The sequence below is a fragment of the Myotis nattereri genome (genome assembly GCF_964212035.1).
Source record: "Myotis nattereri genome assembly, chromosome: 3".
Classification (NCBI taxonomy): domain Eukaryota; kingdom Metazoa; phylum Chordata; class Mammalia; order Chiroptera; family Vespertilionidae; genus Myotis; species Myotis nattereri.
This window is the reverse complement of record NC_138077.1, coordinates 53,266,299-53,292,311: the sequence shown is the minus strand read 5'-3', so window position 1 is coordinate 53,292,311 and position 26,013 is coordinate 53,266,299. Positions and strand designations below refer to the sequence as shown.

Below are 26,013 nucleotides of genomic sequence, written 5' to 3'. Positions count from 1 at the left end.
TTGAAAACTTCAGAGAATGATAGAACTTAAGATTTCGGATAAAGATAACAGTTTTTGAATTGTTATAGTAAAAAATAAGTATGTTATTCTAACCTGCAAAGATAAAACTTTCTTAATTGTGATTATGTATATTTTAAACAAAGCAAAAACATTAAAAAATAATTTATAACAAGAACATGTAGAACTGTGGTTTTTAAAAGTTTATACTTAAAAATTTCTTCCCATATTACCACATGAACTTTAAAAACAATTATTCTCAATCATCATCATATATAATAAAAGGCTAATATGCAAATTGACCAAACAGCAGAATGACCAGTTGCTATGATGTGCACTGACCACCAGGAGGCAGATGCTCAATGCAGGAGCTCAGCCAGAAGCCGGGCTCACGGCTGGTGAGTGCAGTGGCAGGAGCCTCTCCCGCCTCCGTGGCAGCGCTAAGGATGTTCAACTGATGTCCACAGGGAGTGGGCCTAAGCAGTCGGACATTCCCCAAGGGCTCCTGGACTGTGAGAGGGAGCAGGCCAGGCTGAGGGACCCCTCTTCTCTAAGTGCATGATTTTTGTGCACTGAGCCTCTGGTTCTTATATAATATTGTATTGGACTGATCAGTCATGATTTACTTTACTACTTATTACTTAGACATTTCAGTTTGCTTTAAACTGTTTTCCACAAACATCAATAATTATTATAAATGCCTCCATGTATATAGCCTTTTATCTTTTGTCCTATTTCTTTAACATTCATTCCCAGAAGTAGGAATGCAAAAAAAAAAAGTTCTCAAATTTATATTAGGATTGATATTACACTCTGCAATCTCTAATATGTAAAAAAAACAGTTACTGCAATGGAATAAAAGGAGGGGGAGAGTAAGTAGGAGTATAGAAGAAATAATACTAATCATGAGTTGATAATAACAGAAGCCGGATGAAAAAGAATACTCTGGGTTTATTTTATTATTATTCTACTATTGAATATGTCTGACATGTTAAATAATAAAAAGTTAAAGTTACTACAATCTTCTTTCTATCTTTTCTGGGGATTTCTCCTATTCATCTTGAGTTAGTTTTCTAAGATTACCAATATCCTGTTACTCAAAGTATGGCCCATGGAAAAGCATAATCATCATTGCTTGAAGTTTATTAAAAATATAAAATGCTTTTTTCCCTGATAATTAAAACTAATCTTTTTCAAGGCACTTCATCAAAGATGTTCAAATATCCAATAAACATATATAAATTTTTACTTAACAGGGAAATGCAAATTAAACCACAATGAGTACCTTTACCATCCACCAGATGGCTAAAATGAAAAACAAAACAAAACAGGCCAAGCATGGAGAAGGCTATGCAGCAACTGGGACTCATATACTGCGGGTGGGTATACTGGTACAGCCACTTTGGAAAGCTACTTGGCAGTGCCCACTAAAGCTGAACATACATAGCTATGACCTAGCAATTTCTTTCCTAGTTATTTCCCCACCTGAAAAACACACACACACATATATATGCTCACCATGAGACATGTATAAAGCAACAATATTCAAAATAGCCCTAAAAATGTTTTTTAAGTCTGAGACTATAGTTCTGTATTTTACTTTTTTCACTTACATTGTGAAAAATTTTCCATGTCATTGTTTTTTTTTAAATTAATTCTTGATTGTTGAAAGTACTACATGTCCCCCATTTCCCCCCATTGACTCCTTCTAGCCCACTCCCCCTTGCAGGGCTTTACCACCCTATTGTCTGTGTTCATGGGTTACACATATATGCATACAACTTTGGTTGATCTCTTCCCATCCATCCACCTTCCCTCACCTTCCCTCTGTGATCTGACAGTTGGTTCCATGCTTCTGTGCCTCTGAATCTATTTTGCTCATCAGTTTATTTTGTTCATTAGATTCCACATGTGAGTGAAATCATATAATACTTGTCTTTCTCTGACTGGCTTATTTCACTTAGCATAATACTCTCCAGGTCCCATCATGTTGTCTTAAAGGATAAGAGATCCCCCCCCCCCACTTTTTTTTTTTTTTACTGTTGCATAATATTCCATGATGTAAATGTACCACAGCTTTTTTATGCACTCATCTACTGATGGGCACTTGAGCTATTTCCAGATCTTAGCTATTCATGTCATTATGTCTTAATATGATTTTTCAGTGGCTATATAATATCATAAAGTATGGATAACTTCATTAACCACTCCTTAATAGTAAGACATTCTAGGATGATTTCAATTTTTGAGTGCCGTAATTTCTAAATAATATTAAGCACCCTGACATATAAACCTTTATCTCCATCTCTGATTACATTCTTAGGCTAAATTCCTTGAAGGGGAATTATTAGTAGGTCAAAAGATATGCTTTCCCAGAAAGGTTGTACCAATTTACACTCCCAATAATAATATGTTAAAAGTAGTCATTCTATAGAACCCTCAACATCACTGAGTTGTCCTTTAAAAGAAAAGTTTACCAAGGTAATCAGTAAAATGTCATTTTGTTTATTCCTTACTAGAAACACTAAACATTTTTATATGCTCATTTCATTTATCTTTTGAGCACTCTTCTCATATCTTTTGTCCAGTTTTCTAATGGAGAGTTAGTCTGTTTCCTTTCATGTTAGAAATGTATAGTTAAGGATATTATCCCTTTGACATACATGGTATAAATATATTCTTCAAGTTTTTATTTTTGTTTATGGTATTTGATGAGCATAATAATTTCAAATCTCTTTAACCAAGTCTCACCTTTCTATCAAATATTTCTTCCTAAGAATGCATCATGTGTTTTCTCTTTGTGCTCTTGAAATACTACACATCACCAATCTCAAGGAATTCTAGTACTATTATACTTACTCCAAGCACAAATGAAAATAAGTCTGGTTTTGGCATCTAAGAACTCTGCACAAATCTGCTTAATAAGTCTTTAAAATGAGAAGAAAGGAAAGATATAATCGAAAACTTGTGTGCCTAACAGAGGAAGTCTTTGAGGTGTTCCACAAAATAAAAAGCTATAAAAATTGAGCTGTGTACAAGAGATAGGTACAAACCTTGTCTGAAATGGCACGTCATAACTACACTTCTGAGCACCTTTTATAGTCCCTCCTGAACTATATTTCTTTGGTCACTGTTAAAGGAAATCTTACCCAGTTTTTTTCCCTCCTGAATTTTTTCAAAATTGCCTTCTTAAAGCATAAAATCTGCACAAGTTTCTATTTCTAGCTCTCCACAAGCTATGATGACTTAGTTGCATTCTCTCAGACTTCCATCATTCTCTAGTTCTGTGAGTCAAAATTAGGTTCTGAAAGACAGTTTCTCTCATTATTTCATATTCTACTGCCAATAGGGCAAATCAATAATTTGATTTTCTTCTTCATAGAATCACTAAATTCATGTGTATGAAAAGTACTCTAGGGTATCACTTTTGTTTCTCTCCCTGCTCTTCAATTAAATACCCTCAAATTTTCCAGAGGCTGTGTGAAGTTACATGCAAATGTACATTTTCCTTGATGTTCAGTGTTATTTCACACCTCTTCAATGGGATTGTTTCTTTGGAATAATTTATCCTTCTATTCTTAGTCCCTTTGTGAGTCCTGTTACAACAAGACTTGATGAGTACCTAATATGAGGTCACATTTATTTTCTTATATTAAAATCTCACAGGATTTTTCTTAGTTTATTCCCTGTGTTATGACCTTTTGATAACTGAGGCCACAAATGTCCTTGATACATCCCCTTTCCTAGCATTTTCTACTGCATAATAATAGGCAACTTGCCAACTGCTAGTCATCTGTTTTATGTAATAACCTCCATCATATCCAGTATTAGAATCTTACTGATATGTTTCTATTTCCTTCAACATTTTCCAAATAAAATCTTGATCTGATCATTAAATTACTGGGTGGATAATTTCTTTCAGTTTCTGGAAGATGAAGCACAGATACCTACCATTCAAAGGATCTTAAGTCATTGTCCAGAAAAATTTAAATTCTTTTCTAAATTACATTGTCTGGTATTCAGTTACCATTTTTTATTTGTTGCCCTTCCCAAGTACCAATCCTCGATTAAAATGAAAGATAAAATTATGATTTGGTCAAGATGTAATTATCATCCACCATAACAGTATCAATATGGGAACTAAATTCTTCCTTAAATTCCTTTTTAAATGAATTTTCCTTAGGTCTCTAATGACTCAACAGATAATAAAAATCTGTGGGTACATATCCTGATTCATACCATCTCTAAAACATGTTATCATTCTCAAAATAAATTCTGTACCATTAAAAATCTGTGGAGCCCAGGGCACATACCTAGGTTGCAGGTTTGATCCCTAGCCCTGGTTGGGGCATGTGCAAGAGGCAACCAATTGATATTTCTCTCTCTCAAAAAAAAAATTATGGAAATATTTTCCACTTTTGAAGATTTTCACAAGGGTACCATAGTGATAGTAAATTCGTGGGTTCTTGCCAAATCCTAAAGAGGCACAAGCAAAAATAACAGAGAAGAAGAGAAGGGGCAAAACAAAGGGATGTCTATTGTCTGTGTGTCTAATAAAAATAATTACATATAAAGCATACTGCCTTCAGTCTAATACAAACTTTTAATTATTAAGGTTGAAATAAAAGTCAAGTTCCTATAGTTTAAAATACCAGTATAGTTAGGGTAAATCAGGAAAAATTATGAAATTTAATGATTATTAATATAGAGCTTAGAAAGTTGAAAGATACTTGTTGTATCCTTAATAATCAATGAATTATAAAAAAAAGAAGTTTTTAAAATGCTTAGTGACCCAAAGGAAAAGAATTATCTAGAAAAAAACTTCAACCTAAAAGGTTACTTCTATGAGTCACTGTCACCTAAAATAACTTAGTAATATTTGATAAAATTTCACATTTAATCAATTTGAAAACACCCACATTTAAAATTGATTGCTTAAATGACGTCTTGTTTCATTCATTTATTCCAACATTTATTGAATGACTCCTATATAACATACTCTGTACCAAGCTTTATATGAAGACTAAGTTCTAGCTAGAAAATTAAACAAGAAAAACAAACAGCAGAGACAACATCATGGTTAAATGAAAAAAAACAAAAAATAATATTTCTTATAATTCTTTTCATAAATTACAACCTCCTTAAAAAAGATATGTAAATTTCCCTCTACAAAGACTGCTATTTAAACTTGAGGTCCACAATTCTTCTCTAACATTTATCTATTGTGTTTTATAGTTTCACATTATAGCAATGCTTTTCTAAAATCAAAGTGATTTTAAATTGTTTTTTTTTTAAAAAAAGGGTGATATAAAACTGTAAAGAAGATTATTTTCTATATTCTAATAATGAGGGCAGATAGTACTATTTTTAAAAACGTTAAAAAGTTTTTATATTTAAAAAAGGAAATATTGAGCAGAGTTTTTCAAATGACTGAAAAATGGAGCATTAGAAAAACAAAAGATGTGTGTTATAGAAATAAAAATCCCAAGCATTTTATTAACATGAACGCCTAAAAGCAATCTAAATCATACACCTCCTCATGCCAGAAAGGCACTACCATGATTCTCAAAATGTATCTGAAAAAGGTAGGTCTGTAGATGGAGGTTAAAAAATAACTTGGGAGTATTTTGATCACTTACTCAGGCCTTTTGATCCCATGTCGTCAGGGATCTCCTGTAGAGAGTAGTTCCCAGAGAGCAAGCAATAAAAAGATAATCAAAGAAAATAGTTGTCAGTAATGCATAAAATTGGTGCTACAATAAGAGACAGTTCCAAGACCATTACAGGTGCATATCTTATAGAGCATTTTTGTAGATTTCTGAAAGTTTGAAATAAGCTAGCAGTTAAATGTAATCTACTAAAAGAATGTAAGTTCTATCTTAGAGCAGCAAAGTTTGAGACTATTACTTACTATTTTAAAAGTAAAATCCAGGCTGTCTACATATGAAGAAGAAATACGATAAAATGGAATAATTTCAGAAGATCTATTTGTCAAAGATTGGCAATACCATACTTAGAAGTCACTAAGTAGCTTCCCAGGTATCCATGTTTTTCCTCTAAAACATTCTTTGAGAGTATATTATTTATTTTAAGAATCCTTACATCAAATAATACTATGTTAAATGTACAGCTTAAAAATACTGTTTACTTTAAATTAAGAATTCCTAAGGTACCAGAAAAGTTAAGATTGGTATACAAATTAATTTATGCCTGTTAAATTGCCCCTGGTTAAGACAATTAGTAACCTGTTGCAGCTCTTGAAACTGTCTCCATGGTAACAACCAACTGCAGGGCAGTAGGTCCCTCTACATTTATTTTCCGTTGACCACTGGATCCACATACTTACGGTCAGCATCACTTGTTTCCTGCTCACTCTGGTCCTTGTTCTTGTAGAAGGGGAATTTTCGGGAAAAGAGGTTCTTTTTACGCTTGTCATTGAATGACTGCTGAAGAAGAGAAGGAGGGGCAAAACAAAGGGATGTCTACTGTCTGTGTGTACAAAGGCCCAGCCAGCCTAGCAGCTCTGTGGAAGCTGACTCTTGTGACCACAGTGTGCAGTTTATATATGAATTTTACTTAATTCACATATAAAGTGAATTTCTAATTTTGTATTAACTCCTCTAATTCTAATGTTTTATAACAGAAAATATTAAAAAATTTAAAGAGTGTAATTCAGTAATAGCTAAAAATAAGGAATATATGCTACTTGATAAAATTGAAAAGAGTAAATCAGGTTAGGTACTACTATGGTACAGACCAAGCTAACATCTATTCATATCAATAAATATTTTTCTAGATTGCCAGGAGCTAGATATTCTATAGTAAAAGTTATTTTAAATGATTCCTTTAGCTGTTCAAATATTTTTTATGCATTAGGTAATAACCTTCATTTTCCTTTTGCTTAAGCACATTTCCCCTCCCCTCCCCTCTCCTTCCTTCCTTCCTTCCTTCCTTCCTTCCTTCCTTCCTTCCTTCCTTCCTTCCTTCCTTCCTTCCTTCTTACCTACCTACCTACCTACCTTCCTTCCTTTCTTCCGTGTGGCTCCAACAAACTAACAAAGACCTCTATTTGAAAAGAAAACCCGAACAATTGAGAAATTGCCAGTGTTGAATATTTAAAAAATAGTTCTATCTATCTATCTATCTATCTATCTATCTATCTATCTATCTATCTATCCATCCATCCATCCTTGAAGAGAAAAAAGATAACCAAATGCTTTTGACATGAGTCAGAAAATAGGAAGAACACTAAGAGGACTCTATCAAGGCCAAAGAGTCCAGCAAAAGACTTATCAATGCTATCTAACCAAGGAAGAAGAGTTAGGACTGTTTTAGCCAACATGAGTGCTATCATAACTGATTCCTTTGTCTTTAAGCTTTACTATACATAGCTATTTTAAAAAGTATATATAAATAATATAGAACCAGATTCAATTCACCAGCACCATCAGTCCTGAATAGAGAATAAAAAGTTTGGTGCCAGTAAGAGCCAAATAGACAGTTGAGATTTGAATAGTTTATACATAATTGCTATAAGGAAGATGTTCCTTATTGCACAGATATTGAAAAATTTTTTCCCCATTCTTGAATGTCCCATTTGTGCATTCATAAATTTAAAAAATTATTATTTTTATTGATTTCAGAGAGGAAGGGAGAGGGAGAGAGAGAGAGAAAGAAACATCAATGATAGAGAATCATCAATCGGTTACTTCCTGTACACACTCTACTGGGGATTGAGCTAGCAATCCTGGCATGTGCCCTGACCGGGAATCGAACCAGGACCTCCTGTCCTGGTTCATGTGTCAGTGCTCAATCACTGAGTCACACCAGCTAGGCAGTGCATTCATAGATTTTAAAAAAACATTCAGCACAAGGAAAGATGAGCCTATTAAAGAGAAATAGTTTATTTTGTAGTTTCTGTCATAGGCACACGTCTTGAAGAAAATGACTTTACATACAATTGACACTCGAAATTATTATTATACTTTTTGAGGTGGGATCAATATTAAGAAAATTTTGTTCTGATTTTTCTTGAGTTTATTCACATTAAAAGATGCTATCATTATTTCAAAGTGTATTGATACCAGGCAGTATGTTTTCAGCATGCCCATATTTTTAAATATAAAAAGCCAGGTGATTATGGCTCTGAAATAGATTAAAGTGACTTTTAGCTCAAATTCTATTACTTCAAAGACTTCATTTTGATAAGAATCTTTACAAAAACAAGGTTACACTTTCATTTTTACCTTTTCATATCAATAATTCAGGATTAATAAGTTCATAGTTCACAGTCAAGCAGATTGTCTTGATTTCAATCTTAGAATTTGAAGGCTCTAATACCTCTAAGTGGAAGTTGAAAATTAAGTTGAATAAAAAATAATTGAAGAACTCTGGGGCTTATAATTATTTTATAAACTGTCAAGTAGCATTATTTGAATAAAAATCTTTGAATCCAAATTTTAGAAAAGAGAATGAGAGGAAAACAAGTTTCAATAGAGAAAGATTTATGGTAATGTAATATCAGGGAAGGACTCAATCTTTTTGTTCATGACAATCATTGCTTTTGAATTTAGTAATCATTTTTATACCTGATAAAACTAATTTTTATATCTGATAAAACTAATCCTCCTACTGCATCTATAGTGGTCAGAGTCAGTTTCACAGCAAACAACCGAAAGAAACATGAAGTTTAAAATGTTTTGATTTTTGATATCTTTGCTGTTAGCCAGAGTGAGATATCATAAAGATATCATAATATGGGACAGAAAGAAATGCATGTTAGTTAAGAAATGGATTAATTGTATTGCATTTAACATCCTCCAGGTGAAAAATATATTAAAGTAAAAATAGCACAAGCAAACAACAGAAAAATGTGAAGGGAAAACACAAAGCTAGAGAAACCATACTACTTCCAGTTTCTCTATATTTCCTATATAAAATACTGTTTAATTACTTACTATTATTATTAATGCTACATTGCAAGAGAGACAGAGTGTAATAAATATTAGAACTGAAAAATATCACACATTCATGATACATATATTAAATATCTAAATATATTACCTCCATATAGTATTTCAAAATAGTTCAATGAATGTTAAGAATATTAATGAGAAACTGAAATGTTATAAGTCTGTAGTGGAAATAAAAGTCCATAAACCATGTAAGGAAAGCAAAAGAAGAATGGGAAATGGTGTTACGGAAAGAAATGCAGTTCTGTATCAATGGCAAGCGTATTTTTACCCCACTCAGTATCATGCATACTTTTGGTGCTGTGTTAGAACACAGTGACTGTGCATAAAGTTGGTTACAGTCAACAAACAAGACTAAGATTTAAATATGTCGTTAATTCAGTTAACTTCTTACAGTATAAAAGAAAAGTTACAACATGCAACCTCTTTTTAAATACATTGACAGTGTATTTTACTAAATTATTTTAAAAAACATATATAAAATAAGCACAAAAAACACTGTATAGATTTCAAATCCTGAGTATTTACTTGAAATTTTTTTCCTCCAAAAAATTCTATTTTAAATATTGCATCAGGTCACACTATATAATTTTGTATTTTCTGAAAACTACAAGTTAATTTTAATGGAATTTATCATTCCTAAAATAATTGAATACATTATGCAACTTACTCAGATTTAATTTCTTTAGTCAAGGATCATATTTCTTTTAAATTTTAAAGCTTTAGGTTTGAGTGCTTAGTTATATCAGAGATGTACAGAAAATAGGGTTAATTTATTTGCTGAATTTTACATTCCTTTGAAATATGATCACAAGATGTATAAAACTTTAGCTTTAGATTAAAAAAACCCTACAAAACAGAAAACATTGCTACAAATAGTATTTTCAACACATTTTGAAATTCAGCTCTTTCATCAGCCTTTTTGCTAAAATATTCTATTGAAGTAATTATAAACATAGTACAGGACAAAGCCTGTAAGATCTTTTTCATCTACTGACAGTCATTTGAAGCAACACTTAAAGTAAATAAAAACAAAAACACGTCTAAAACAGGGGTTCTCTGGGGGGGTAGGGGAGGCCAGAGGATTATCAAGGGCGGGGGGAAAAAAGGAAACATATGTAAAATACCCTTTGTAATACTTTAAGCAATAAAACTAAAATAAATAAATAAATAAATAAATAAAAACAACAACAACAAAAAAAACCAAAAACAAAACAGGGGTCCTCAAACTACGGCCCGTGGGCCACATGCAAATACAAATATTGTATTTGTTCCCATTTTGTTTTCTAACTTCAAAATAAGATATGTGCAGTGCGCATAGGAATTTGTTCATAGTTTTTTTAAAAACTATAGTCTGGCCCTCCAACAGTCTGAGGGACAGTGAACTGGCCCCCTGTTTAAAAAGTTTGAGGACCCCTGGTCTAAAATATGTATAAAAGAATTTTGATATATTTTTTGACCATCTACAAACTCCTCCTCTTGACTGTCTCTTTATTTTTTCAAACTAAAAATTCATATTGACTCAAACATCTAAACATGGATTTTCCTAATAAATATTAGGTGTAGAGAAAACAAGAAAATTTCCTTGAATTTACTCAAAATCCCCCCCAAAACAGACATTATGATTTCATTAATAATTTTTTGGAGGCCTATTAATAATTTTTCAGATTTATTAACTATCATGATTAATTTTGGTAACACAAGTTTCTAAGTGAGCATGTGAATGAAGACTAAATTAATTTCACTTGTAAAAATAACCTTGACCAAAAGTATGTTAAGAAAAAATCAAATCACAGTTTTAATTTGAAAAGGTCTGTGAAATGGGTGCTTTAATTAAATATCTACTATTGTAAAGCAACATTGCCAGAGTTGTTGATAGTAATTTTCATGGCAAAATCCTCACTTTAATAATGTAGCTCAAATAAGAATGATAAAAAGTTCTATTACCCTCAACTATTAATTTCTAGAAATAAGAGATTGCATATACTCACCCCTTTGTCTCCTCTTGTTTTAGAATTGAATTTCACTGTTTTTAATCGGGCTCGTTCTTTCTTCTCAACCCTGTTGAAGTAGCCAATATTATTTTTTAGGTAGACCAAATACATCTAAGGTTCTAACTACAATTCATCAGAACTGATACCTCAATACAGGGCATCTTTATATTCTAAACCTTAGGAAGCCATCTAGGTTTGCATCCCAAAATTAGAATTTCTAAAAAATAAAATACAAGACTTATTTTATTATTTAAAAAATATTTGTGAAGTATCAAAATACAGTATATATATATATATATATATATATATATATATATATATATATGTGTGTGTGTGTGTACTTATATATGCACTCAATTCCATTAATTATACTGAAGACAAAACTTCAAAGTTTAGCAATTTCCCAGGTTTTATCCTTTTTTCTTTTTGTTTAAACATTAGCTTAGCATGGAACACATATGCTAAAAATGAAGGATGTGAAGAGGAGGGGAATGAGGTGGACTGGACAAAATTAACCAAAGAACATATATACACAGCCCATGGACACAGACTATAATGTGATGAAGACCTGAGTAGAGGAAGGGCAAAAGGGTGGAAAATAGGGGACATCTGTAATAGGGTCAACAATAAAAAATATTAAGCACGAAAAAGAGAAAGCAAATGGGGCAAAATATCAATAATTGATGAAAGTAGGTGAAGGATATGTGGGTGTTCCTTGTACTATTCTTGCATTTCTCTTGTGCTTATTTCTCTGTAGCTCTGAAAATTTTAAAAATAAGGTGAGAAATAGAAAAACTAAGTTTAACTCCAATGACATTTTTGTGTAAATACATAAATTAACCAAGTATAGTGTACAAAACAGTTTTGAAGTATCTCTGGAAGGATATACAAGAACTGGTAACCTTAGCTATTCTTATGAAAGTGAAATGGCCGCCTGGGGTTAAGAGGGAGTTGGTATAGCTTTTAGATCTTTTGAATTTTGTACCTTGTTAAAGTGTTACCTATTCAAAAGAAGCAAGCAAACAAAAATATAACAAATGTTTTAAGTAGATTGTAATACCAATATGCATTTTGCAAAATTTCATGTAAATTAACCTTTTATAAATCCTTGATATCAACATAGCAATTATGTTTGTATATAGCAGAAAAACTTACCAAAACAGTCTATGAATAAACGCATTTTCTACATTTTTTCTATATTACGCAATATAGTTTTTACTGTGGGATAGTAAAAGAACCTTAGTAGTCACAGATTTTTAAAAAAATGCTCATCCGAGGATGTTTTTATTAATTTTTAGAGAGAGGAGGAGGAGGAGGAGGAGGAGAGAGAGATAGATTGGTTGCCTTCTACCAATGCTCCAATCAACTGAACACCTGGCCACAGCAGCAGTCATAGATTTAAAAATTATGTTTTTTGCTATTCCAGAGCAATCCTGAGGATTCGTGACATGAATAATAAATTTATAATTTTTGTCTTGACACTTACTGAGTGCACTGCAAACTAACATTTAGTGAGTGAACATTTACAAGTCAAAATGGCTTTGTCTTCTAATCATTATCTTGTTCACTCAATAGTTGAAGGACTTAAATTTTGTTTATTTGTAAATACTGTTCTTGAAAGAAAGCTATTTGTAGAGATCTCAAGATATGTCTTATATTGCTTTTGGCTTTAAAAATAAACCTTATAGAATTTTTATACAAAATGAAAAAAAAATCTCTTTCCAACAGTCAGCTGTGTTACTCACTTCTTTCAGTAAAGCCTTATGAGATATGAAGAGCCAAGGGATAAAACAATTTTTCTGAACTCTGACCTTAATATATAAGATGTGAGGTTTCTTATTGACCTAATAAGGAACAGAGTAAGCATTTCTGAATTTAAAGGAGACTATTATATTTCATGCAAAAAATTATGCTCAGGGTTACACTGCTAAAAGAGGAGTTGCCACCAAATATAAGATCTAACTAAATAGTTGGATCTTGCTAACTATATAGCCAAAAACAGTCATAAATCCTGGAACTATAACTACATATCTCTGTAATATAGTATTTCTACTCTTCAATGTCTAAACACACACACACACACACACACACACACACACACACACACACACAGAAGTCTAAAATAGGTATATGATTTGGCATATTTATCAATTATAGAGACTCAACAAAATAAGTATAAACCCAACTTATTAATAAGAAAAATACAAGTTGTTACATCATAAGCCTGACCTGAAGTGAATGAATTATCCTATCTAATAATAGAAAAACATGGTAATTAACTGTAACTTCACTATCCTTCCCACTGGTTAATCAGCGAGATATGCAAATTAATCAGCAGCCAAGATGGCGGTTAACCACCAACAAAGATGGTGGCTAATTTGCATACTGCAGGCAGGGCGGGACAGTGCCATCCTGCCTGCCCCGCTGCCAGCCGGGCCTGCTATTTGCGACCTGGGTGGCAGGCGGCCCGTATGGGAACAGACCCAGGGCTGGCGGCGGAACCCCAGCGATCGGCCACTGGCCATGCCCACAAATGGCCCTCCAGCGGGGATCCCTGGACAGGTGCTAATGCACTGATCTGCCACTGGCCATGCCCACAAACGGCCCTCCAGGGGGATCCCTGGCTGACTGGTACTAATGCACCGATCTGTCACTGGCCATGCCCACAAACAGCCCTCCAGCGGGGATCCCCAGCTGACTGGTGCTAATGCACCGATCTGTCACTGGCCACGCCCACAAACGGCCCTGGGGGGGGTTCCCCGGCCGACAGGTGCTGATGCACTGATTTGCCAAAATGCACACCGGGGCAGCCTTTGCCCTGCACGAACTATGCAGCCGGGAGAGGGGAGTGGGGCCGCTGGGAGCAGGGCAGGAACTTCTCAGGGCTTGTGTCAGGAAGCTCAGAGCAGAGTGTGAACTATCCCCACTGGTAGCTGCTTGCTCATTCACTCACTCGCTCATTCATTCACTCATTCACTCACTCATTATTCACTCACTCAGCAAACCCTCTCAGGTCCATGGCACCGGGCCAGGCACTGAAGTTGAAGCAGGATAAGACAGAGCTATGTCTTCAAGATGTTAGTAATTCAGTATGCAGCCAGGAGAGGGGCGCCAGGATGCTGGGAGCAGGGCGGGAACTTTCCCAGGGTGGACTTCAGGGAGCCGGGAGTGGGGCCGGAACTTCTGCCATGTTGCCATGGCAACGCGTTCCTGCCCCTTAGCTGCTTGCTCATTCACTTACTCGCTCATTCATTCACTCATTCTCCACTCACTCAGCAAACCCTCTCAGGTCCATGGCACCAGGCCAGGCACTGAAGTTGAAGCAGGATAAGACAGAGCTATGTCTTCAAGATGTTAGTAATTCAGTAGGGCGAATTCAGCAGGCACATGAACGAGACAGGTGTATGCACAGATGCAGTGTACTTGGTTCTGTGAGGGCTGTAACTAACGCCGACTTTGTTCTCTTGATAAATTGGGGCCTCGGGAGCCAGGCTGCCCAAGCCTGTAGGCCTGTGCCTAGGCCAGGAGTGGCCGGGGTCCCGGAACATGACAGAGGGTGCAGGTCGGGCTGAGGGGTCTGGCCCCACTCCTCACCCTCACCTCTGAGTGCACAAATTTTTGTGCACCGGGCTACTAGTCCTATCTAATAAAAGAGAAACATGCAAATTGACCATAACCCCGACACCCTTCCCACTGGCTAATCAGCAGGATATGCAAATTAACTGCCAACGAAGACGGCGGCCAGCAGCCACGCAGCTGAAGCGAACAGGAGGCTTGCTTGCTCCAGTGATGGAGGAAGCCAAGGTTCCCCGCCTGCTGCAGCCCGGCTCAGAGTACACTCAAAGCAACTATGTTGCAATTATAGAAGCTACACAGGCTCCAGAGACCTGCTTTCAGCCAGCTTCGGCCTCAGAGCTTAGAGCTTCAGTGATGGCAACAGAGTTTCAATTATAGAAGCCAAACAAACCTAGAAACCTGCTTTCAGCCAGCTTTGGCCTCAGAGCTTAGAGCTGCTGTGATGGCAACAGAGTTTTAATTACAGAAGCCAAACAGACCCAGAAACCTGCTTTCAGCCCTCAGAGCTGGAGCCGGCTCTCAGCTCCAGTGACAGCTATAGAAGATAAATAAACCCCAGAATGAAAAAAAAAGAAAAAAAGGAGAGGCTGGGGGCTTAAGTTGCCCTCCAGACTGAAAACGGCTCTCAGGCCCTCACCCAGACTGGCCAGGCACCCCAGTGGGGACCCCCACCCTGAAGGGGGTGTGACCAGCTGCAAACAGCCATCAGTCCGTCATCCAGGCTGGCCAGGCACCCAAGCGGGACCCCCACCCTGATCTGGGACACTTTCAGGGCAAACCAGCCGGCCCTCACCCGTGCACCAGTCCTCTATCCTATATAATAAAAGGGTAATATGCAAATTGACCCTAACAGCGGAACAACTGAGAATGACTGGTCACTTTGACCACACTGACCACCAGGGGGCAGACGCTCAATGCAGGAGCTGCCCCCTCGTGGTCAGTGCGCTCCCACAGGGAGAGCTCTGCTCAGTCACAAGCCAGGCTGATGGCTGCCAGCACAGTGGTGGTGGTGGGAGCCTCTTCCGCTTCCTCAGCAACACTAAGGATGTCCAACTGCAGCTTAGTCCTGCTTCCCGCTGGTAAGTGGACATCGCCCAAGGGCTCCTGGGCTGCCAGAGGGATGTCTGACTGCCATCTTAGGCCCGATCCCCCCGGGGAGTGGGCCTAAGTCAGCAGGTGGACAACCCCCGAGGGGTCCCAGACTGCGAGAGGGCAGAGGCCTAGCTGAGGGACCCCCCTGAGTGCACAAATTTTTGTGCACCGGGCCTCTAATCTATATATATAAAGAGCCAGCGACCGTAATGCCATAACTACCATAACGACTAGTTGCTATGATGCCCACTGTGGCGAGCGAACTGGCCCAATCAGGTACATAGGTCTCCTTTTTTCCACATTGACCCAAGAGCTCTCTATATGGTTTGCTGAGGCTGATCCCTGGCCAGCATTGCAGCTTTACTTATTCCTCTGCTCAAACCTGCTCTTTTTTCATTCTTCCCAGTTACTATTCTCAAAAGTATCCTATATAATAAAGAGGTAATATGCAAACTGACCATCACTTCCTCACACAAAATGGCCGCCCCCATGGGTCACAAGGTGGCCACCACAATATGGCCAGCAGGGGAGGGCAGTTCGGGGGGACCAGGCCTACAGGGGAGGGCAGTTGGAGTCGACCAGGCCTACAGGGGAGGGCAGTTAGGGGCAACGCGGCCTGCAGGGGAGGGCAGTTAAGGGGGACCAGGCCTGCAGGGGAGGGCAGTTAGGGGCGACCAGGCCTGCAAGAAAGGGCAGTTGGGAGTGACCAGGCCTGCAGGGGAGGGCAGTTAGGGGCAACCAGGCCTGCAAGGGAGGGCAGTTGGGGGTGACTGGGCCAGCAGGGGAGGGCAGTTAGGGGTGATCAGGCCTGCAGGGGAGGGAAGTTGGGGGCGACAAGGCCTCAGGGTAGGGCAATTAGGGGCAATCAGGCCAGCAGAGGAGGGCAGTTAGGGGCAATTGGGCTGGCAGGGGAGGGAAGTTGGGGGGTGATTGGGCTGGCAGGGGAGCAGTTTGGTGTTGATCAGGCTGGCAGGGGAGTGGTTAGGGGGTGATCAGGCTGGCAGGCAGAAGTGGTTAGGGGCAATCAGGCAGGCAGGCAGGTGAGCAGTTGGCAGCCGGCAGTCCCAGATTGTGAGAGGGATGTCCGACTGCCAGTTTAGGCCTGATCTCACAGGGATTGGGCCTAAACTGGCAGTTGGACATCCCCTGAGGGGTCCCAGATTGGAGAGAGTGCAGGCTGGCTGAGGGACCGCCCCCCCCCCCGCCAAAGTGTATGAATTTCGTGCACTGGGCCTCTACTCCTTTAATAAGTACTGCCCACTACTGATCAAGGGTGAGGCTGGCTGGCCAAATGCCCCAACCACTTTCTCCCGGCCAACTCCACCCCCGATTGGCCCGCCCCACCATGATAGGCCTGCAGCCCCTCCCCTCAGCTGGCCCTGTCCCTGATTGCCACCCCCACCCCAATAGGGGGCAGCACTGGCTGGCCAACCACCCATGACTCCACCCCCAGGCCACTGGCCCCTGATGGGCACCCCCCCCATCCCATTTGGGGGCGGGGCCGACCAGCCCCCACCCCCCATGGCTGGCCACGCTCCCAATCAGCCCCCCAACCCCAATCGGGGGCGGGGTCCACCGGCCAATTGCCTGCAGCTCCTCCGCCCAGCTGGCCCAGCTCTGATTGGCCCCGATCAGGGTAGGCTGGCCGGCCAACCTCCTGCCATCTCCTCCTCCTGACAGGCCCTGCCCCGATCCGCCCTGATTGGGGCTGGACCAGCCGGACCCCATCCGTGCACGAATTCATGCACTGGGCCTCTAGTCTATAATAAACATTAATGTCACATCATTAATTTTTACTGGCTATCTTAAAACTTAAAAAAGAACTTTTAGGCAAAGATTTAGATGAATTGGATCTCATAAGTAACTACTTTAGGGGAATTATGAACTGCTATTTAATACCTTTCCTACAAAAGAAGAGACATTTCATAGATCTTAGAGGAGGCTGTCTAAGGTGGAATCATTCTTTCCAAGACAATTTGCACTTAACCACTTTTGCCACTAGCTGGTAAGTATCCACCAAAGAAATATTATCGTAAATGGTTAAATGCAAAGAGGAAAAGCATGATTGCTCGAATACTTCTAAATTAAGCAAGAAGAGATGTGAAACATATCACCAGATATTTCTAAACATTTTGCATTTATTTACAAGGATTTTATTTTTTTACGTCTAAAACAATCAAAAACCCTGAAAATTTAGGTTTAAAAGTACCTTAATAGGAAAACTATAGAGGCTTTTAATTCTCTTTCCCTCTACTGGCACAGATACATGGCATAGTGTCTTAAAAAATACTTTCTTTTTTAGCAACTAGTAGGAGCTTTAGAAAATTCCTGTTTGGGGGCATCATATTCTCTAGTTATGTTATTGGTTACAATATAGGTAAATAAAATGGTTGTAAAACACAATATGGAAAACCAAGAATAAAATCATCACCTCTAAAAAAATAAATTTAAAAGAACAGCATTTATTTGTTTATGTTGCCCAACTTGCAAGTGATAAGACTGTAATGGACTTATATTTACCTGCGTTTACTGGGAATCACCCCAACTTCATCACTCTCACCATCTGGTGTAACCTGTCTGGCTTGCCACCATTCATCATCAGAGGCATTAATAACATGGAGGATATCTCCAAATTTGAAGTTCAATCCTTGACTGGGAAGGCCACTGTCTTTAGTTTTGTCATAATCAAAAAGGGCTCTAGGGTAAGAAGAAAAAGTTCACAATTACTTGTTATAATGATGTTATTAACAGTAAATAAACATAGGATTCTGAAAATGTTTATAATTTGTGTAATAATTAAACAATATATCACTGCAGGCAAAATAATGCCAATCTCAATTTTGTACTATATATATAAGATGAGGCAAAAAGGGAAAAAAAGCAAAATTAACTTGTTATGGCAATAGTTTGTTATTGGGTATAACTCTCTTATTTCTTTCAGTGTTGTATAAGAAATTTAAAAAATACCTTTAGTACAATCCAATGGCAACCTATATTTAATTCTAAATTGAAGACAAATCTAGAGAGTTTTTTACAATTAATAAACAAAAGTAAATATTATGAGATACTCTTGTCTTCTCTTTATTTTGACTGGACATACTTGGGAAAACAAATTCTCTGATAGATTTGACTCATTTATTGTGAACTGTAAGACTAGATCAACAGATTAATTATTTTGCCAGTTAATTATTCCTTTCATTTGTTCATAAAACTAGAGTTAACAGGGTTTTCAGAATCAGTAACAATTTTGAAAAATAACTACAGATGGTTAATAGCTACCAAATTATTTTGGAAAAATAATGTATTAATTTAATATAGTAACTGGAAATGTTAATAGTATTTTTAGTTTCATAAAAAGAAAATACTGTGTCCTATGACTTGATTAATTAATGTACAATATTTAACCATTTTCAGTCCAACGTCCAGGCTGACTCGACAGACCAGGCGCTAGGAGCAGGTCCAACGTGGAGCTGAGGTTGACACCACAAACGGCTGCGATTATATGCATTGTCAGTAAGGTGCTGGGTTGCATGTGGGGAAATGTTTCAAAAGATACCACACTATGAAATGTTTTAAAGAATAAACTCTTTGATTGAACATACTTAATAATATAACCAGTGAATTTTTGGTTTAAACTTTAAAATAAGAACATTAAAAAGTTCAACATTCAATCCCATCAATTAATTTAGACCAGACTGTTTGAATTCCAAAAATAAAATTGGACCGCAAAAGGTTAAAATAATGAAATTCTTAGATAAGGATCCCAGCAATTACAGGCTGGCAGCGGGGGAGGGGCCGTGGGTGATTGGCCAGTGGGCGACGCCCCCGATAGGGGTGGAGGGGCTGACTGGGGGTCAGCGGCTAGGGGAGGGGCTGTGGAAGGTTGGCCAGCTGGCTCCGCCCAAACTGGTATGCAGGGGGGCCGATCAGGGGCAGGGCCAGCTGAGGACGGGGCTGTGGGCGGTAGCCACCAGCCTTGCCCTGATGGGAGTGGGGGGGCCAATTGGGGGTGGAGCTGGATGGGGGAGGGGCCACAGGAGGTTGGCCAGATGGCCCCACCTCCTATTTGGGTAGGGGGGCGATTAGAGGCGGGGCCGGCTGGGGTGAGGGGCTGCGGGCCAATCAGGGTTGGGTGGGCCGATCGGGGGAGGGGCTGGCTGGGGGGAAGGGCTGCAAGGGGGTTGGCCAGCCAGCCCCACCCCTGATCAGGCCAGGTTCTCTGGCCGCAATGGGCGTCATAGCGACCGGTCGTTCTGGTCATTATGTTCTGGTTGCTGGCTTTTTATATATATAGATTTGGAGGTAAAGGCAAGGGAGTTTGTTAGGAAAACAGAGGATGACTGTTTTAGGGAATGAAACTCTAGGGATTGCTGGGAGGTCGCAGTTATTTATCTTTTTCTTTTCTTTTTTTTAAAAAATATATTTTATTGATTTTTTACAGAGAGGAAGGGAGAGGGACAGAGTGTTAGAAACATCGATGAGAGAGAAACATCAACCAGCTGCCTTCTGCACACTCCTACTGGGGATGTGCCCACAACCAAGGTACATGCCCTTGACTGGAATCGAACCTGGGACCTTTCAGTCCACAGGCCGACGTTCTATCCACTGAGGCAAACCAGTTAGGGCAGTTGCAGTTATTTTTCATTATAAATCTGACATAATTAATAAAAATAAAGTATTCTCTAAAAGTAAAAATTAATAAAAAGTGAAGATGGCTCATTAATGTACTTAAAACAAATATAACCTAATGTTTTGAATTTTATGTTTTTATTAAATCAGATATTAAAGGTAACACCTGTTAATTACATTAAACTTAGAAAACATAGATGAGAAAAAGAAAAAAGAATATAAACACAAATCTATATCTTTACATTTTTTGTGGGTATCTACATATAAAATACTTTTAACAATTTTGGATCAGAAGAGTTTAATAAGTACTGCTAGAATTAGTGGAAAGAGAGAACAATTTGATACATTTAGGAATTCCAGATCATTGGCAGGGTAGAAGGAATGAAAGGGGTAGGAATAGAACATGAGAAGAAAGTGAAAAAAGCTTCTTTTATTATGTATCATAGAATAAAATTCTTTGAGACAATAAGTCATATCATATATAAACAAGTATAGAGTACATGCTTGTTTGTACTGATATATTTATACATACCCAAACATATACAGGATACATGTATATTTTATGTCATATATCTCATTTCTCATAAGAAGAATAAAACATATTAGCAATAGCCTCCCCAATATAACCAAAAGAAATGAGAGAATAATTATAAAGAATAATACAGACTACTTGTAATAATAATCTAAAGTTAAAACAATTCCTATATAATAAAAGGCTAATATGAAAATTGACCGAATGGTAGAACTACTGGTCGCTATGATGCACACTGACCACCAGGGGGAAGACACACAATGCAGGAGCTGCCCCCTGGTGGTCAGTGTGCTACCACAGGGGGAGCGCTGCTTAGCCAGAAGCCCGGCTCATGGCTGGTAAGCACAGCGATGGTGGCAGGAGCCTTTCCTGCCTCTGCGGCAGTGTCCACTGCTGGCTTAGGTAGTATAATAAAATACTAAGTAAAGGCTATACTAAAAAAGGATACATGCCCTGGCTGGTTTTGCTCAGTGGATAGAGCGTTGCCCTGCGGACTGAAAGGTCCCAGGTTCGATTCCAGTCAAGGGCATGTACCTTGGTTGTGGGCACATCCCCAGTAGGGGGTGTGCAGGAGGCAGCTGATCGATGTTTCTCTCTCATCGATGTTTCTAACTCTCTATCCCTCTCCCTTTCTCTCTGTAAAAAATCAATAAAATATATTTAAAAAAAAAATAAAAAATAAAAAAATAAAAAAGGATACAAAATACAAATAAACAGGATATCTGTATTTGTTGCATTAGCCAAAGAAATGCAAAAGAACAATTTATGTACTAATGGTATCAATATAATATTATTAGACTTATGTTGCCACATTAATCTTATGTTATAGAAAAATAATTTTCTCCCAAGTGTTTAAAAAAATGCATGTAGAAATTTCCTGAATCTGTACTCTTTTGCTGCTATTATTCACATTTGAAGCTATTATTTATATATGCTCTCTTTGCTATTATAAAAATGGCCAAGGTAATTATTACTCAAATGGAGAATATCCTATCTAATAAAAGAGAAACATGGTAATTGGCGTACGACCGCTACCCTTCCCATTGGCTAATCAGGGAGATATGCAAATTAACTGCCAGCCAAGATGGTGGCCGGCAGCCAGGCAGCTTGAAACTAACATGAGGCTTGCTTGCTTCAGTGACGGAGGACTCCAACGTTCCCCGCCCGCCGCTGCAGGCCTCTGAGCTGCAACTCTAAGCAACTATGTAACAAATATAGAAGCTAAACAAAACCCCAGAAACCTGCTTTAGTCCGCGGGCTTCAGCCAGCAGAATCGCAACATTGTAAGCAAAGGCCAGAAACCTACTTTCAGCAGCGGAGGCCTAAGAGCTGGAGCCAAGACTCAAAGCTAATGCTGGCCCAGAATAAAAAAAAAGAAAAGAAAAAAAGGAACGGTTGGGAGCTTCAGTCACCCCCAGCCTGAAAACAGCCCTCAGCCCCTCACCCAGACTGGCCAGGCACCCCAGTGGGGACCCCCACCCTGAAGGATGTGTGACCAGCTGCAAACAGCCATCATCCCCTCACCCAGGCTGGCCAGGCACCCCAGTGGGGACCCCCACCCTGATCCAGGACACCCTTCAGGGCAAACCAGCCGGCACCCACCCATGCACCAGGCCTCTACCCTATATAGTAAAAGGGTACTATGCCTCCCAGCACCGGGATCAGCGGAGCCGCGAGGCCTCCCGGCACCGGGATCAGCGTGACAGGGGGCAGCGCCCAAACCCCCTGATCGCCCTGTGGCTCTGTGTGTGACAGGGGGCGGGGCCACAACCTTCCTATCCACCCTGCTCTGTTCGTGACAGGGGAAGGTGCCCCAAGCCCCTGATCAGCCCTGCTCTGTGCCTGATAGGGGGGATCTCCCCAACCCCCTGATCACCCTGCGGCTCTGTGTGTGACAGGGTGTGGCGCCCCAATCCCCTGATCGGCTCTGCTCTGTGTGTGAAAGGGTGCGGCGCCCCAACCCCCCTCCCCCCACACGGGCCCTGCTCTGTGTGTGACGGGGTAGAGCCATAACCTCCCCATCGGCCCTGCCCTGAGTGTGACAGTGGCGGCGCCCGAACACCGTGATCGGCCCTGCTCTGTGGGTGATAGAGGGCTGCGCCCCAACCCCTGATGGGCCCTGCTCTGTGCGTTACAGGGGGGAGCTCCCCAATCCCCCTGATGGGCCCTGCTCTGTGCGTGACAGAGGGAGCTCCCCAACCCCCCTGATAGGCCCTGCTCTGTGAGTGACAGGGGGCAGAACCCCAACCCCCTGATTGGCACTGCTCTGTGCATGATCGGGTGGCGCCACAACCTCCCCATCGACCCTGCCTTGAGTGTGACAGGGGGAGGTGCCCCAACCCCCCAATCGGCCCTACCCTGAGCGTGACTGAGGGTGGCATCGCAACCTCCAGATCCGCCCTGCTCTGTGCATGACAGGGGGCGGCGCCCCAACTCCCCAATTGGCCCTGCTCTGAGCCCGACCAGGGGCTGCACCCGGGCCTAAGCCAGCAGGTCGTTATCTTCCGAGGGGTCCCAGACTGGGAGAGGACACAGGCCGGGCTGAGGGACGCCCCCCCACCCCCCCACCCCCCGAGTGCACAAATTTTTGTGCACCGGACCTCTAGTTTTATTATAAAAGAATATAAGTAAACTAGAGGCCCGGTGCATAAAAATTTGTGCACTCGGGGGGGTCGGGGGCGTCCCTTAGCCCGGCCTGTGACCTCTCGCAGTCTGGAACCCCTCGGGACATAACGACCTGCTGGCTTAGGCCTGCTCCCGGGTGGCAGAGGGCAGGCCCAATCCCTAGGTGCAGCCCCTGGTCGGGCTCAGAGCAGGGCCAATTGGGGAGTTGGGGCGCCGCCCCCTGTCATGCACAGAGCAGGGCGGATTGGGAGGTTGCGATGCCACCCTCAGTCACGCTCAGGGTAGGGCCGATTGGGGGTTTGGGGCGCCGCCCCCTGTCATGCACAGAGCAGGGGGATCGGGAGGTTGTGATGCCACCCTCAGTCACGCTCAGGGTAGGGCCGATTGGGGGGTTGGGGCACTGTCCCCTGTCACACTCAGGGCAGGGCCGATGGGGAGGTTATGGCTCTACCCCGTCACACACAGAGCAGGGCCCGTGGGGTGAGGGGGTTGGGGCGCCGCACCCTGTCATACACAGAGCCGCAGGGAGATCAGGGGTTTGGGGAGCTCCTCCCTATCAGGCACAGAGCAGGGCCGATCAGGGGGTTGGGGTGCCTTCACCTGTCAGGAACAGAGCAGGGCCGATAGGGAGGTTGTGGCCCCACCCCCTGTCACACACAGAGCCACAGGGCAATCAGGGGGTTTGGGCACTGCCCCCTGTCACGCTGATCCCAGTGCCGGGAGGCCTCTCAGCTCTGCTGATCCCAGTGCTGGGAGGCATATTACCCTTTTACTATATAGAATAGAGGCCTGGTGCATGGGTGGGGCTGGCTGGTTTGCCCTGAAGGGTATCCTGGATCAGGGTGGGGGTCCCCACTGGGGTGCCTGGCCAGCCTGGATGAGGGGATGATGGCTGTTTGCATCTGGTCACACACCCTTAAGAGTTGGGTTCCCCACTGGGGTGCCTGGCCAGTCTGGGTGAGGGGCTGAGGGCTGTTTTCAGGCTGGGGGTGACTGAAGCTCCCAACCGTTCCTTTTTTTCTTTTCTTTTTTTTAATTCTGGGCCAGCTTTAGCTCTGAGGCTCCAGCAATTAGGCCTCCGCTCCTGAAAGCAGGTGTCTGGTTTGTTTAGGTTCTACAATCGAAACTCTGTATCAACTCCAAGTCTGAGATCCCAGCTTGCTGAAAGCTGGTTTCTGGGCTTTTGTTTAGCTTCTATTTTTGTAACTATGTTTCAAACTGCCAGCTCAGAGGCCTGCAGCGGCGGGCGGGGAACGTTGGAGTCCTCCGTCACTGAAACAAGCAAGCCTCATGTTAGTTTCAAGCTGCCTGGCTGCCGGCCGCCATCTTGCCTGCCAGTTAATTTGCATATCTCCCTGATTAGCCAATGGGAAGAGTAGCGTTCGTACGCCAATTACCATGTTTCTCTTTTATTAGATAGGATATTAGTGTTGGATGATATGACACATCAAGCTACAATACTGATTCAGTAAAATAATGACCTTAAAATTTTTTTTGTCCATGTTTATTTTGTTTTTCTTTACTATTTTTATTCAAGGGGTTATATAAATATCACTAATTAAATTACAACAATATTCCAATTCTTGAAAGATCAGGAAATCAACCGTAAAAAAATGTTCCTTGGTTTGCAATTTATTTTTCTATAGCAAAACTAAATCAGTAATTGTGAAAATCCTGAAAGAATTTACATGCATAAATAATTAAGACTTGCCATAATTAGAATTAAAAAAAAAAATTACCTGACATAGAGGGATCGCTTTTGGCTTGTTCGAAGAGAACCTGATCCTGAACTAATGCTACTATTCATCATTTGCTCCCGTAAGTCATGTATTTTGGCTTCAAAACGACTGTATTCTGATGAAAGAAAAAGAGAAATAAATTTAAATTTTATATTCTAAAAACTAAGCCACTTAAAGTATTAAATATGTAATCTGACCTATAATTGGTTAAAGGTGGTTAGAACGTTAAGAGAGTAACAATTTCCCCATTATGCATATTTCAAAAATTAATAATCTTCTAAATGTACCATAAATTAGTACTGGCTGAATTTGAATTTTCACATATGTTATTTCAAAGTTCATATCACATTTAATCAATTAAAAGACAATTTCCATGCATCAAATACCAGTATGAATCTTACATTATTAACTGTAAATTAAAAAAAAATTAGAACGTATTATAATTTTTATACTTAAAAAAAAGAAACCTATAATAATTTATACTACATGCTTTGTTTACTGACTTTTTCTCTGTGAGGAAATCAGTTATTCTTATATTCTTAAATATAGAACTTGTGTAGGGTCAATAATATGGGGAAAATAGGCCTTAAAAACTGATAAATGAAGTTAAATTTACCTCAACTCATTTTATAATTTACAAATCTTCAAAATGCCCAAATAAGACACAAAAAACAATCTGAAGTAGAAAACATTTTTATTTAAGGTATTTTTAATATGATGGAAACCTTTTAATTTTTTTACTTGCAGAATTTCTGCCATCTGGAAAAAAATGAGAAACAGTTTTATTTTTAACTTAAAGGGTCCTATCTCTTTTATAGATTTCTTTCCATGTTATTGTAGTTTTTTTTTTTCTTCTT

General features: G+C 40.0%; 1 protein-coding gene across 6 annotated transcripts in view; it reads right to left on the bottom strand.

The window, feature by feature from the left end:
- DLG1 (discs large MAGUK scaffold protein 1) overlaps nt 1–26,013 on the bottom strand; it is a 285,441-nt gene that overhangs the window by 28,458 nt on the left and 230,970 nt on the right. For 5 of the 6 annotated variants that reach the window (XM_081085338.1, XM_081085334.1, XM_081085335.1 and 2 more), the window contains 4 exons: nt 25,157–25,271; nt 18,152–18,328; nt 10,961–11,030; nt 5,637–5,670 (listed from right to left, as the gene is read on the bottom strand). In XM_081085338.1, coding sequence (XP_080941464.1) covers nt 5,637–5,670; nt 10,961–11,030; nt 18,152–18,328; nt 25,157–25,271 — 396 coding nt within the window. Of the gene's footprint in view, nt 1–5,636; nt 5,671–6,343; nt 6,444–10,960; nt 11,031–18,151; nt 18,329–25,156; nt 25,272–26,013 lie in introns of all 6 variants that reach the window. The other variant, XM_081085333.1, reaches the window with a different exon arrangement.